This window comes from Oncorhynchus mykiss, chromosome 6 (genome assembly GCF_013265735.2).
Source record: "Oncorhynchus mykiss isolate Arlee chromosome 6, USDA_OmykA_1.1, whole genome shotgun sequence".
NCBI classification, from domain to species: domain Eukaryota; kingdom Metazoa; phylum Chordata; class Actinopteri; order Salmoniformes; family Salmonidae; genus Oncorhynchus; species Oncorhynchus mykiss.
The window spans coordinates 19,511,329-19,526,370 of NC_048570.1; the positions used below are offsets into that span (position 1 = coordinate 19,511,329).

A 15,042-nucleotide genomic window follows, 5' to 3' on the forward strand; every position below is an offset into this window, starting at 1 on the left:
CGGGCGACATTTCCATTGAATGATTTTCAACACAGGGTGAAAGAGGCCATCTCAAACTTCTCTGGACACCATTCTCATGATGTGTCATTGTCACAATGTATGAAATCAACATTTGAAGCATATTTCTTGGACAATTGTTTTTTTGGATGACAGTGTATGAGAACTCAGTGTGAAAAAAGTATATTGGCAGATATAACTATCGGTAAGTTTTGTCCCCCAAAAATTGGAATCTGCATCGGACCCAAAAAAGGCACATTGGTCGTGCTCTAGCTTTGTGTGTGTGTGTGTGTGTCCTCTATTTAAAAATGAATACAAAATATGGGGGTTTTCTCATGGCCCAACATATAGGCTAGATACCTGTTAAACAACTGAGGAAGGTGTCAACTTAATGTCACATGCACAAGTAAATGCCTTTCTTTCAAACCCAACAATGCAATAATCAACAACAATAAAATACTAGAAAAACAGGAGAAATATGAAGACCCCAACAACTTACTATTGGAATGGGAATATGATTGCATAGTGGTTCCATAATGTGATGTGGCTAATTCAGTCGGCCTAAATGACACATACAGGAACTAGCCCTAGATATTGAAATGATAATGAACTCTCAGTTCTTGCATCCATAGATGAATTTTATGTAGGCTACCCTTTTTGAGAATAGTTACATTTGTACAAGCACCATCCCTCAGCTTTTAACCCAGTGGCGGAACTGCTTTAGACTGAAAAACAAATGAAGGATTGTTATTAACTGTGGCTTTGGGTGGGTTGTCTGGGTTTGCATGGCTGCACTACCATTAGCTATTAGAGGTGTTTTGTGTGCAAATTTTCTGCTCACATTTAATTGTGCAGTGTAGCTACGTAGATGGGGATAAAATATTCAGGAGGCTAATATTGAACTCAACATCACAATGTGGCTTATGGCTTCAGACAGTAATGTAACAGTGATCAGCAGAGCTTTCTCTCTGGCAGAGTGTTAAACTGCCCGTCAGTGAGGAATAGAGTCCCTGCCTGTTTCCATGCATGAAGGCTGCAGCAGTTTGGATGTCTGTGGGACAGACTTTGCATTGCAAATTCCATAACAAATCTCTAAGTACGAAGAATGAAGCAACATGAACAGTTATAGTACTGCCGTCCATCTACCAGCGTCGGCTCACATTGGTTAGAACCAGAGGGGAAAACCATGAGACAGCACAACATGGGTGGTGGGGTTTGTAGTCCATGTTGATTGACAATAGACTAATTTACACTATCAGGTGAGATGAGGCTGTGCTACTTTTAATTTGGCCCAAGGCTTAGTATAGCCCAGCTCTGTGCCCGATTCGGGTGCTTCCAACCCTGCACGTTTTCAACTGGCCAGGGCTTGGTGTCTCCAACGTCACATACTATTCCACCCCAAATCTATGCCAGGTTCTGCCTCACTTTGTCCACTGGTAATCCAAAGATCCATGTCATTTCTGTCCCATAATTGCCAAACTGACTGACACCCTCAAGATAGAAGCTGACCCTAATGGCAGATCCAAGATCATCCCACCCTTCCCAGAAGTCTTATTTGTAACCATAAAGAGGGCAAAAAGACACCTCAGATCAGCGCAATGGCAAACTTCTACCTACACCTTGCTGCCTTTTAGCCATGCCACTGCCAGACCCAATTCTCAATGCAGCATGTGCTCCTATTCTCCATTCTACAGGGAGCCCTGGCCTCCTTTTATTTAACAGTCAAATGGTTCATCTTGGTGCTGTGTTTCACTGCCCGTGTTTGACTTCAGTTCCAGAGACATGTCTCTCCATGGGGCGGCGCACAATTGGCCCAGCTTTGTCCAAGTTAGGGGAGGGTTTGGCCGGCAGGGATGTCCTTGTCCCATCGCGCTGTAGCGACTGCTGCGGCGGGCCGGACACATGCACGCTGCACGGTCGCCAGGTGTACGGTGTTTCCTCTGACACATTGGTGCGGCTGGCTTCCGGGTTAAACGGGCATTGTGTCAAGAAGTAGTGCGGCTTGGCTGGGTTGTGTTTCGGAGGACGCACGGCTCTCGACCTTCGACTCTACGGGAGTTGCAGCGATGAGACAAGACTGGGACTATCGATTGGATATGACAAAATTGGGGAGAAAAGGGGGGAAAAGTTAAAAAAAAATATATATAAAAAGAGTGGGGAAACCCATACATCGTTTCTGACACAGGTATTATAGACTTGACTCACCACATGACTGTGTTTTACCTGTGGTTGACTACAGGTCATAGTCTATATGAGATGTGTTTGGCTTGTGCGGAAAAAAAGCTGTGGGCCTACTGACTTTGAACGTGAATTATTTATCATATCTAAAAGCTCTCTCTCAATGTCTCCCCTTTAGCATCCTGCCGCTGTCTGTTTTATGTGAGTGTGTTTCTCTTGGAAGTTAAATGAGGGCTGGAGATGAGGTTGTGGCGGTCATGAAATGTTGTCAGCCGGTTATTGTCATGCAAAAGTCTGCCTGTATCATGGTAATTTACACTTAATTATCATAAACATGTTTAGCATCTCCAGGCCTGCATGCATACAAGCCATTGATGCGCGCCTTTGGAACGTCTACATTTTAAAAAGTCTAATATACACAATCATAATAAACCCGTGATTTATTTAAGCCAGGTCTAAAGAAATCCGTATTTAATCAGCTCATACATAGGCCTATGCTAATGCGTAAGCTCTAATATGCATATGGTGTTTTGAATTAGTCATCACCTTAGAAAGCGCTGTCCATTTTAGTTGTTAGGCTTTGAAACAACATGTTTTTCACTCCGTTTCAACCTGTTGTTGAACTTGTTCCTCAAATTGACCAATCACTTTGAGGTGAGTTTGAAAAGCAAGATACTGTTTTAATGATGTGTTTGTGAGTTTAGGTTGCATTTGCGTTGATGTCGGAGAGGAAAATGTGTTGTGTTTGCACACGCTCGTGTTCCTATGTTCTGGTTCAGGGGGAGGTCCTGTCTTACCTGCGTGTTCAGGTGACTCAATCATGAGTCAGCAGGTGTGTCCCACACCGTCAGCAGACACTTTATTGGTACATTCAGTACTGTACAAAGGTTTTAGGAAGGTGTGAAAAAAAATGCCGTAAAGTAAGAATGCTTTCAAAAATAGACACGTTAATAGATTATATTTATCAATTAACGAAAAGCAAATTTGGTGTGACCACCCTTTGCCTTCAAAACAACATCAATTCTTGTAGGTACACTTGCACAAAGTCAGGGATTTTGTTGGCACATAATCAGGTGTATGATTAAACAATTATGCCAAACAGGTGCTAATGGTAATCAATTCAATATGTAGGTTGAAATGCAATCATTAACTGAAACAGAGAAACAGGGGGAATAAAACTGGGTGAGCAACAGCCAAACTCTGCTAACCAGGTGAGGTTGCTGAAGACCGTTTACTGTCAAAAGTCATACACCATGTCAAGACTGAGAACAGCAACAAGACACAGGGTAGTTCTACTGCATCAGTAAGGTCTCTCCCAGGCTGACATGTCAAGACTGAGCACAGCAACAAGACACACGGTAGTTATACTGCATCAGTAAGGTCTCTCCCAGGCTGACATGTCAAGACTGAGCCCAGCAACAAGACACAGGGTAGTTATACTGCATCAGTAAGGTCTCTCCCAGGCTGACATGTCAAGACTGAGCACAGCAACAAGACACACGGTAGTTATACTGCATCAGTAAGGTCTCTTCCAGGCTGACATGTCAAGACTGAGCCCAGCAACAAGACACACGGTAGTTATACTGCATCAGTAAGGTCTCTCCCAGGCTGACATGTCAAGACTGAGCCCAGCAACAAGACACAGGGTAGTTATACTGCATCAGTAAAGTCTCTCCCAGGCTGACATGTCAAGACTGAGCCCAGCTACAAGACACAGGGTAGTTATACTGCATCAGTAAGGTCTCTCCCAGGCTGACATGTCAAGACTGAGCACAGCAACAAGACACACGGTAGTAATAGTGCATCAGTAAGGTCTCTCCCAGGCAGACATGTCAAGACTGAGCACAGCAACAAGACACACGGTAGTTATACTGCATCAGTAAGGTCTCTCCCAGGCTGACATGTCAAGGCAGACATCTCCCAGGCTGACATGTCAAGGCAGACATCTCCCAGGCTGACATGTCAAGGCAGACCTCTCCCAGGCTGACATGTCAAGGCAGACCTCTCCCAGGCTGACATGTCAAGGCAGACCTCTCCCAGGCTGACATGTCAAGGCAGACCTCTCCCAGGCTGACATGTCAAGGCAGACCTCTCCCAGGCTGACATGTCAAGGCAGACCTCTCCCAGGCTGACATGTCAAGGCAGACCTCTCCCAGGCTGACATGTCAAGGCAGACCTCTCCCAGGCTGACATGTCAAGGCAGACCTCTCCCAGGCTGACATGTCAAGGCAGACATCTCCCAGGCTGACATGTCAAGGCAGACATCTCCCAGGCTGACATGTCAAGGCAGACATCTCCCAGGCTGACATGTCAAGGCAGACATCTCCCAGGCTGACATGTCAAGGCAGACAGGGGTTTCCAGATGTCTAAGCTCTTTTTGAAGAAGCACAAAGAAACGGGCACCGTTGAGGACCGTAGACACAGTGGTGGGCCAAGGAAACTTACTGCAGCAGATGAAAGACACATCATGCTTACTCCCTTCGCAATCAGAAGATGTCCAGCAGTGCCATCAGCTCAGATTTGGCAGAAAACAGTGGGACCCTTGTACACCCATCTACTTTCCGGAGAAGTCTGGTAAGAAGCGGCCTTTATGAAAGACTTGCGGCCAAAAGGCCATACCTTTGACATGGAAAGCGACTCAACTATGCACGAAAACACAGGAACTATGTACAATACCATCAAGGATGCATCTGATTGGCCCCATATTTATTCTGCAACATGACAACGACCCCAAACATCATTGAGTCTGTCTGGGACTATATGAAGAGAGAGTAGCACCTGAGGCTGCCTAAATCCACAGGAGAACTGTGGTTAGTTTTCCAAGATGTTTGGGCCACCCTACCTGCCGAGTTCCTTCAAACTGTGTGCAAGTGTACCTAGAATAATTTATGTTGTTTTGAAGGCAAGGGGTGATCACACCAAATATTGTTTTGATGTATATTTTTCTGTTCAATCACTTTGCATTTTGTTAATTGATAAATAAACTATTAACATGTATATTTTAGAAAGCATTCTTGCTTTACAGCATTTTTACACACACACACACACACACACACACACACACACACACACACACACACACACAGAGAGAGAGCACACTATTTGTGGAACTAAAAGGGTTGGGTTTTGTCAGTGGGAACCTGCTGTGAGGGATGTCCACTCAAATAGAATAGTGCTGTTCCATTTTCTTTTCACTTGGATATGTTCCAGCAGTCAATCCTTCTAAGTCTAATATTGACTTGTAGCCTAGTAACAGATGTCCAATGAGGTTTCAGACAGATACTCACTGCAGCCTCTGCCCCAGGAAGTGAAAACAACAAACTTCCTGATCAATCATATTATTGATTGGAGACAAAATTAAGGTCCCTTCAGCAAACACACACACACACACAGTAGTGCCCATGGCAACCAACACAGTAAGTAGTTTGTAATGTAATTTGGTATGGTATGGGTCGTATTGAGTGTAACTCGATTTTCAGTTCCGATTGACATGACTGAGGGCAGGAGAGAGAGCCGTGATTAACGTGCTATTAACGTATGTAGCAGCAGGTCCTCTTCAGTTGAAAATATGACCCAGTATAGAACACAAGACCCAATTATCTTATAGCCTAGCTGCTTCCCCCTTGTTGACCTCTACTGTCAGTGGTTCTGTTCTTCCCTTATTTTTTCCCAAAAATTTGCTCTTGCTCTCTCCCTCGCTCTCTCTGCGTTATAGATTGGATTGATGATTGGGTAGTGGAGAGCTTATATAACCATGGAGCGTGCTCAGTGAGGTAAAGTGAGTTCACGCTGAAATTGACCCTAAGTTGGCCTGGAAACACACACACACACACAGTCACTTACATTCACCTGATCCACTAGTGTTACAGTCCCTGGCTGTACTTTATATAATATGTTTTACATGAACTGTTATAAACATTACACACTGTGTTTTGACATATGTTAGGTTTTGGCCAGCCTGCTATAGCCTGGCTAGCCTGTTTGAGGTAATGCTGCTGCTCAGAACAGTTGCCGGCAAAGAAGAGGCTGAATTTAAAATTCCTCACCCACATTTGAGGATTCTAGTTCTTAATATAGTCTAGTTCCTATGGGCCCTGTGCGCCTACTTAGTCCACTCTGTCATCAGAAGGTTTTGACCTCTTGGGACCTCCTGTGAGCCTCCACGCATCATATGTCTGTGCTGTCACTCTCCAACCAGTTGGATGACCTACCCTTGTGTCAGTGTTGTACAGGCTGGGCTAGGTAGAACTGGTGATGTTTGTGTGATCAGTCCTGCAGCGGTTTATAGCCGGGAAAGTCAGCTGACTGGCTGTGATGGTCACATTCTCCATAATCGGCTGTGGAATGCCTTTCTCCCTCTCCTCTCTTTTTCTATCTGTATCTCCTGCTTGTCCCACCACACCCCTCGTTGACACGTCAATGCTCCCATACCGACTGATCATGGACTTAAGCTCCCTCCTGACTACTGGACTTCTGACCTGAGTGGGGTGACGGAATCTTGTTAATAGTGACTGACTGACAAACTGTCATCATCATTCTCTTGGTCTACATCATCATCATCATCATCATCATCATAATAATCAACATTCTACCTTGTCATCGTCCTTACTCATAGTATCAGGAAATTGATGCTGTATAGCTGATGATAATGTTCTGTGTCTCTGCCCCCAGGTATGGTATTAGGCCAGAGACTGTGATCGTGTATGGTCAGAGTATCGGTACGGTCCCTTCCGTGGACCTGGCGGCACGCTACGAGAGCGCCGCGGTCGTCCTGCACTCCCCCCTCACCTCTGGCATGAGAGTGGCCTTCCCAGACACCAAGAAAACCTACTGCTTTGACGCCTTCCCCAAGTGAGTGACACACACACACAGATCATAAAGCAGTCATGTTTGAGTCACTCTTAACTCAAATGCTCCATCTGGTGGTCCTTGGTTGCTGCCAGGTTATGGAGAATCGTAGGACTGTGACTGTCATGGCATTTTGGATGGCGCTTATTGGTCAGCCAAATGACCACAGTCACCATTATAACTGTTCAAATAACCTTTGGGAAAGTGCAAATTTAAAAATGAAAGACATTTTCTCATCTCCTCCACTCCTGACTGCATGTGCTGCCATAGAAATAGGATGAATAGAACAGGTGTCCCCGTTCTTGTCAATGATGGCATAATGGGTGGACTGGTGGCCATTGTGAGTGTACCCATAGAGCAAAGCAGGAAATAAAAGCAGGAAGTATACTCATCAATATGTCCTGTGATTTGTTGATTCAACTCCATTGGCATTGCACAAAATACATTCCATTGCATGACCAACATCAGATAAATCCTCTACGGGATCGGTGTCCCCCCCCATGGGACGGTTGAGCTAATGTGATTAGCATAAGGTTGTAAGTAACCAGAACATTTCCCAGGACATCTGCTATGGACAGAAAGCTTAAATTCTTGTGAATCTAACTGCACTGTCCAATTTTCAGTAGCTATTACAGTGAAAGAATACTGTGCTATTGTTTGAGGAGAGTGCACAGTTATGAATTTGAAATTGTATTAATAAACCAATTGGGCACATTAGGGCAGTTTTGATACAACATTTTGAACAGAAATGCAATGGTTTATTGAATCAGACTAAATGTTTGCACACACACTTATGCCATCTAGTGACCAAAATCAAAATTGTGCCTAACCTGGAATAGTACATTATGGCCATTCTCTTGCATTTCAAAGATGATGTATTATATTTTACCAGATCTAATGTCTCATTCTCCTACATTAATTTCACATTTCCCCAAACTTCAAAGTCTTTCCTTTCAATTGGTATCAAGAATATGCTTATCCTTGCCAGGGCCTGAGCTACAGGCAGTTAGATTTGGGTATGTCATTTTATGCAAAAATTGGGGGGGGGGGGAAAGGGGTCGGATTCTCAAGAGGTTTTAAAATAATTTGAATGAACATTCTACCTTACCATGGAAATTATTGCATCACAATACCAGGCAGCCATTAATTGTGTTTTTTTAGATGGTTGTTTTATTTTTATAACCGTTGGCTGTACGGTAATTGTGCCAGCCGTAGAGAATTGCACTGTTGACAAGTCTAAAAGGGTAAACTGCCTGCCGTTGAAATTGCCACATTGAGTTATTTTAAATCCTATTCCTGTCATCTGTTTATCATTGCTCGGAAATTATACTTGCCTAACAGTTCCCTTCCTCTTTCCTCTGTTCTTTCCCTCGTGTGTGGTGCGTCTGCCCATCTAAACTCGCCTCCCAAAGTATTGACAAGATCTCCAAGGTGACTTCTCCAGTGCTGGTAATTCACGGGACAGAGGATGAGGTGATCGACTTTTCCCACGGCCTGGCGCTGTACGAGCGCTGCCAGAGGCCCGTGGAGCCCCTGTGGGTGGAGGGCGCCGGCCACAACGATGTGGAGCTCTACGGACAGTACCTGGAGCGCTTGAAACAGTTTGTGGCCCATGAGCTCGTCAACTTGTCAACTTGACTTCACCCCTCAATCACACACCTGCTGCAACTGTGAACTTCTGAAATACTCACCCTTTTGTTTTTAATTTTGTTTTATCTTATAATTTGGAATTGCACTGTGTGTGTGTGTGTGTGTTGGGGGAGTCGGACGGACGATGGACAGATATGTACTCGAGAGGATTGTGTGTTTTGTGCATAGAAGTGGAGAGTGTGTGTGTGTGTGTGTGTGTGTGTATCACACATTTTCTGCCTTTCAGAAGAATGCGGTCCTGGTCCATTGTAAGGATTTTTGAGCATATCTGAGAGGTTTGTGTGGAACAGCCATGCTGGATGGAAGACTGGACCGCAACTCAACCCAGTCCATCTTGACTAAGGAGCCAAGTCTGATTCAATGTAGTCAACGTGGATATTTTGTTATTGTGTATTTGTTTCTATTTTAAGTATATAAAGTTTGCATGTATCACGTGACTGAGAACTATACGAGACAAGTCTGGCATTTACGATGGCAGTGCCAGTGTTGCCAAAAGTTCAGCATATTGAAGAAAATGGCATGTAACTATATTGTATGTACAACACCCTAGAAATATCTCCAAAGTTGTATAAGCTGTACAAAGTTTTTTGTTATTGTTATTACTATGTTGTTTTTCATGTATTCTTTCAGTAAGCTACTACGACTCCATCGTAGTATGAAGAACAATGTTTTTTCAGACCAGTGACATGCTGGATAGTTCCAGTTAAAGATGTATAATGTACATGTAACATTAATAATAAAGCTTATTTACCAATTCAGAGGAATAGTATTTCTAGATATTTCTTTTGTATACAAACTGCCTGTACACCTGGTAGCTCTTAATCAAGCTATGTCATAAAGAGTCGTGCCACTGATGCCATAAGAAAGCATTGAAAAACAGTATAAGTCATTAATGATTGATTGGGAAGTGTTTTGATGACAGTTTTACCGAGGACACAACTGAACGATTTCTTCTTTTTGCACACTTTTTGCTTTTGTCTTAACTCATATGATAGCCTGGTATTTTGGAGCCTTTGTTTTCTTTGAGAAACACTTCATGCTGAACAATGTGAAACATTTACCAGTCACATACTTTATTGTATTAGTAGGGCACTGACTAAGCCTATAGAAGCAGATGTTAAGTGCTACTGCATGCTATAATAGGCTATAGTTTTCTTACTTTTAGCTGGGTAAATGCTGTCTAGCTTAAGCCCATGGGTGCTACTGAAAACCTCCAGGTCTGATGAACTGAAATATTTTGATTGGGTGTTGTTACTAGAGTAATCAAAGATTGTTAGGATTGGTTGTTAGTACTAATACTTCCATCCATTTTGACTTTATAGATAATGTTTGTACTGGACATTGTATTTCTTTCTTTAGCCTCTGTAATATGTAAATGTAAGTTCTTAGTACTTTAAGTGTTCATATGAGAATTAGGCATCCATCTGTGGTGAGACCATTCTGAATTATTCCGATGACTGTTGAACTCAATCTGGTCACCTAGACCAATGTCATTTATTATTTTCTAAGAAGGTTCATTACTGAAGGAAATTATATAATATGTTCTTGATAATAGTTATAATAAAATGGATATAGACAAAAACAAAACAAAAAATATGCCTGCTCTTTTTTTGCTGGTGAACTGAATGGGTAGATGGCAAGTTTCAAGTTTATTGTCCCAGGGGACACTTTGTTTTTCAGCATAGGAGCATAAATAACAACATTGAACATATAGAATCCACATGGATCACAATGAGACACAGTTGTAGGTAACACAATGGGCTATTCCATCAAGTCATCTGCCTGACAGCCAATTATATACAGTAGACTTCTAGTGATCGACATTAGCAGCAGTACACAAGTTTAACAATCAAAAGTTGCCTAATAAGTGAAGTGCTCTGTGCGTTCTTAGATCTTCTCGTGAACAATGTGTCAATGTACTGACAGAAAGAAAAAACATCACCATCATCCTCCTCATCCCTCGCCTGCCTACCTCTCCTCTGTCTTCAAAAGGGCAATGGTCATAGGGGTAAAGGAGTGCTTGGGCCTGTTAGTCTTAACAGTGGGGAATCTAAACCAGGAGCCAGACCTGGAACTCATGGTGTAGGGGGGTAGGCATAGTCCGACAGGATGAATTCTGCCTTCCTCGCCACTTGTCTGTTGTACAGATCAGACAGACTACTCTGCTGGACTCCTTACTGCCCACTTTCACTATTTCTAGCTAGCTATGTTTTACTTTTACACCAAGGTTGCCGTACCAGCAAATAAAATAAAATGTTAAGACAGACTCTATGTACGACTTACAAAAGACTCAAGAAGGTCCTTTCTACCTGGAACTTTGCCAGTTGTCTGAGACAAAAAAAAGGCGTTGCTGGCCCTTACACAACATGTCAGTGTTAGACTCAAAGTTATTATCAATAATTTGTGCCAAAATACTTGTAGTTGTCTACAGTGTTTACCTTCTGGCCCTTGATGATAGTGTTCTGAGGGGTATGGGGTTGACACCTGAAATCAATACACATATATTTGTTTTTGTCACATTCAGTTGTAAGAATACACTGTCACACCAATGTACAAAATCATTAACAACAGGGCCATGTGCAGTTTCCTTATCATGAAGGAGACTGACTATTACAGAGTGGTCCGTAAACTTCAGGATGTATCTGTTCTCGTTCTGGCTACGACAATCATTAGTGTACAGGATATATTGTAGAGGAATGGCGAGAGGACACACCCCTGGGGTGAGCCTGTTTACGATGATAGCTCCCCTGACAAGCACCCATTCACCGTCCTTCACCCTCTGGGTTCTTCTGTTGGTTAGAAAGTCAAGGATCCAGCCCACTAAGTGAGTCTACACCAAAATGATTAGTGAGTTTGTTCACTAACAGATGGGGCTGAATGGTATTAAAAGCAGATGAGAAATCAACAAATAACAGCTTGGCATGAGTTTTGGTGCTCTAGATGTTTGCATAGAAGATCAAGTAAGGTATCAAGTCCTGTACACCCAGCTTAGCCCTATATACAAACTAAAACGGATCAAGATGGTGCTGTGTCTTGTCCAAAAGCCTTCTTAATCAGTTTCTCAAAGGACTTCATTACCAAGGAGGTCAAGGTGACTGGTTTGTAGTCATCAAGACTAGACAGACTCACAAGATGACGTGCACCATTGTGTAATAATGCTTTAATCACTTCTTGAGCTGATTGTGACAGCTGGTGGTGCATGGCACACTGACTGTGATAGTCGGTGCATGGCACACTGATTGTGATAGTCGGTGCATGGCACACTGATTGTGATAGTTGGTGCATGGCACACTGATTGTGATAGTCGGTGCATGGCACACTGATTGTGATAGTCGGTGCATGGCACACTGACTGTGATAGTCGGTGCATGGCACACTGACTGTGATAGTCGGTGCATGGCACACTGATTGTGGTAGTTGGTGGTGCATGCCACATTGATTGTGATAGCTGGTGGTGCATGGCACACGGACTGTGATGGCCGGTGCATGGCACACTGATTGTGATAGCCGGTGCATGGCACACTGACTATGATAGCCGGTGCATGGCACACTGACTGTGATAGACAGTGCATGGCACACTGACTGGGATAGCTGGTGGTGCATGGCACACTGACTGTGATAGACAGTGCATGGCACACTGACTGTGATAGCCGGTGCATGGCACACTGACTGTGATAGCCGGTGCATGGCACACTGACTGTGATAGACAGTGCATGGCTCATTGATTGTGATAGCTGGTAGTGCATGCCACACTGATTGTGATTGCTCAATGAAAGCCTATTGTAAAGTAGAGATTTTGTAAGATGGGTGCCACACCTCATAGGGATAGAGTACCACAGTATTAGTCATAATACCCATCAAACCTAGCAGTCAAACAAGGAAATGGTTCCAATTGTTTTTACACCATTCATTTTAGAAACATTTAAAATAAGTTCTGTGTTTGGTGTAGGCTTACCTTGACGTGACGTTTTGATAACTATGTATATCTAATTAGCTGCTTATGTGGCAATCATAAAGTACTGCAAATGACATGATGATTTGAATGAGACTGCCGAACCGAGGCAAAGGTAAGAATCTCTGGATTAACTATCTAATGTTAGCTAAATTTAGTAATTAATAAATTGGCTACCTTTCAGAAAAATTGACAATTCTGTGAAAAGTCTTATGCAAGTTTTAAATTGACATAATACCTTTTAGCAAAGGTGTCAGCTAGAGATGACGAGCAGGAGCTTGCAGGGATTTGTAGTCTTGCATGATGTTTATTTTGATGCTAATTAGCATTTTCGAATATGAGATGAAATAAAGTCAAATATATTGATAAACGTCTCCTTGTCTGAGAGAGATTTACATGGTTATCAAAATGTTACGTCAGGGTAAGCCTACACGAAACGCAGCCCTTATTTGAAGTGTTTCTATAATCCCCTATGGGAAAAATGAATGGTGGAAAAATGATTGGAACCATTTCCCTGTTTGACCGCTAGGTTTCATGGGTATTATGACACCACTGTGCGGCTTTATGTTGTCTACACTGGGGGGCGTGAAACTTAGCCTGATTGAGCTGATGGTGCATGGCACACTGGTTGGGATAGCTGATGGTGCATGGCACACTGGTTGGGATAGCTGATGGTGCATGGCACACTGGTTGGGATAGCTGATGGTGCATGGCACACTGGTTGGGATAGCTGATGGTGCATGGCACACTGGTTGGGATAGCTGATGGTGCATGGCACACTGGTTGGGATAGCTGATGGTGCATGGCACACTGATTGGGATAGCTGATGGTGCATGGCACACTGATTGGGATAGCTGATGGTGCATGGCACACTGATTGGGATAGCTGATGGTACATGGCACACTGATTGGGATAGCTGATGGTGCATTGCACACTGATTGGGATAGCTGATGGTGCATGGCACACTGATAGGGATAGCTGATGGTACATTGCACACTGACTGGGATAGCTGATGGTGCATGGCACACTGATTGGGATAGCTGATGGTGCATGGCACATTGTTTGGGATAGCTGATGGTGCATTGCACACTGATTGGGATAGCTGATGGTGCATGGCACATTGTTTGGGATAGCTGATGGTGCATGGCACACTGACTCTGATAAAACACTCCGGCCACCCATGTCATAGATTGTTCTCTCTGCTACTGCACAGCAAGCGGTACTGATGCAGTCTGGGACCAACAGGACCCTGAACAGCTCCTAACCCCAAGCTATAAGACTGATCGGAAGTTAAGTTACTTAGTTAGTTAAATAGTTAACCAAATAGCTACCCAGACTATCTGCATTGACCCTTTTTGCACTAACATTTTTGACTCTTCACATACACTGCTGCCTACTACTTTTTATTATCTATCATATTGCCTTGTCACTTCATTCATAGTTACATCTACATATCTACCTCAATTACCTCGTACCCCTGCACATCAACTTATTACTGGTACCTTTTGTATTAAGTTATCATTACTCATTGTGTATTTATTATTACTTTTATTATTACGTGTTATATTTGTTATTTTATTTTTCTATTTTCGCTGCATTGTTAGGAAGGGCACCTAAGTAAGCATTTCACTGTTGGTCTACACCTGTTGTTTATGAAGAACGTAACAAATATAATCTGATCTGATTTTGATTGTTCCTTGGTGCATGGGACACTGGTTGTGATCGCTCAATGAAAGCCTATTGTAGAGTAAGTGTGGTAACATGTTACATCTGCAATAGCTGCAGATGTAATGCATTAGAAGACATCATGCTTTCTAATAATGGGCCTGACTAAGTACCAGTCAATTTTTGTCAGTTGAAATGTTGATACATAGAGAGACGTATCATAAGCCTCACCATAAGACATTGAAGGCTCAGACATGCTTGTAACTATTGATAAAGCATTATATCTGCAGGCTTGAGGTAAAGCGTTTGCCGTAAGGGTCAATATAAGAGACTACACCACCCTCTAGTGTTGATGTGCACATACTGTATTCACTTGTAAATGAAAAAGGTGTGACTTCAGCAGAGGTGTAAAGTACATAAGTAAAAATACTTGAAAGTACTACTTAAGTAGCTTTTTGGGGTATCTGTACTTTACTTTTAATATTTTTGACAACTTTTACTTTTTTCACTACAATCCTAAAGAAAGTGATGTACTTTTTACTCTATACATTTTCCCTGACTCCAAGTACTCGTTACATTTAGAACGCTTAGCAGGACAGGAAAATGGTCTAACTCACACATTTATCAAGAGAACATCCCTGGTCATCCCTACTGCCTCTGATCTAGCGGACTCACTAGACACATGCTTCGTTTGTAAATGATGTCTGAGTTTTGGTGTGTTCCCCTGGATATTCATAAAAATTTTAAAAATGG

At 42.9% G+C, this 15,042-nt stretch overlaps 1 protein-coding gene across 4 annotated transcripts in view; it reads left to right on the forward strand.

Annotated features, from left to right (window-relative positions):
• Positions 1-15,042, forward strand: part of LOC110525411 (alpha/beta hydrolase domain-containing protein 17B) — a 35,454-nt gene that overhangs the window by 7,688 nt on the left and 12,724 nt on the right. For 3 of the 4 annotated variants that reach the window (XM_036979550.1, XM_021605483.2, XM_021605482.2), the window contains 2 exons: positions 6,847-7,026; positions 8,436-10,267. In XM_036979550.1, coding sequence (XP_036835445.1) covers positions 6,847-7,026; positions 8,436-8,661 — 406 coding nt within the window. In that variant the 3' untranslated portion in view covers positions 8,662-10,267. Of the gene's footprint in view, positions 1-6,846; positions 7,027-8,435; positions 10,268-15,042 lie in introns of those variants that run through there. The other variant, XR_005052032.1, reaches the window with a different exon arrangement.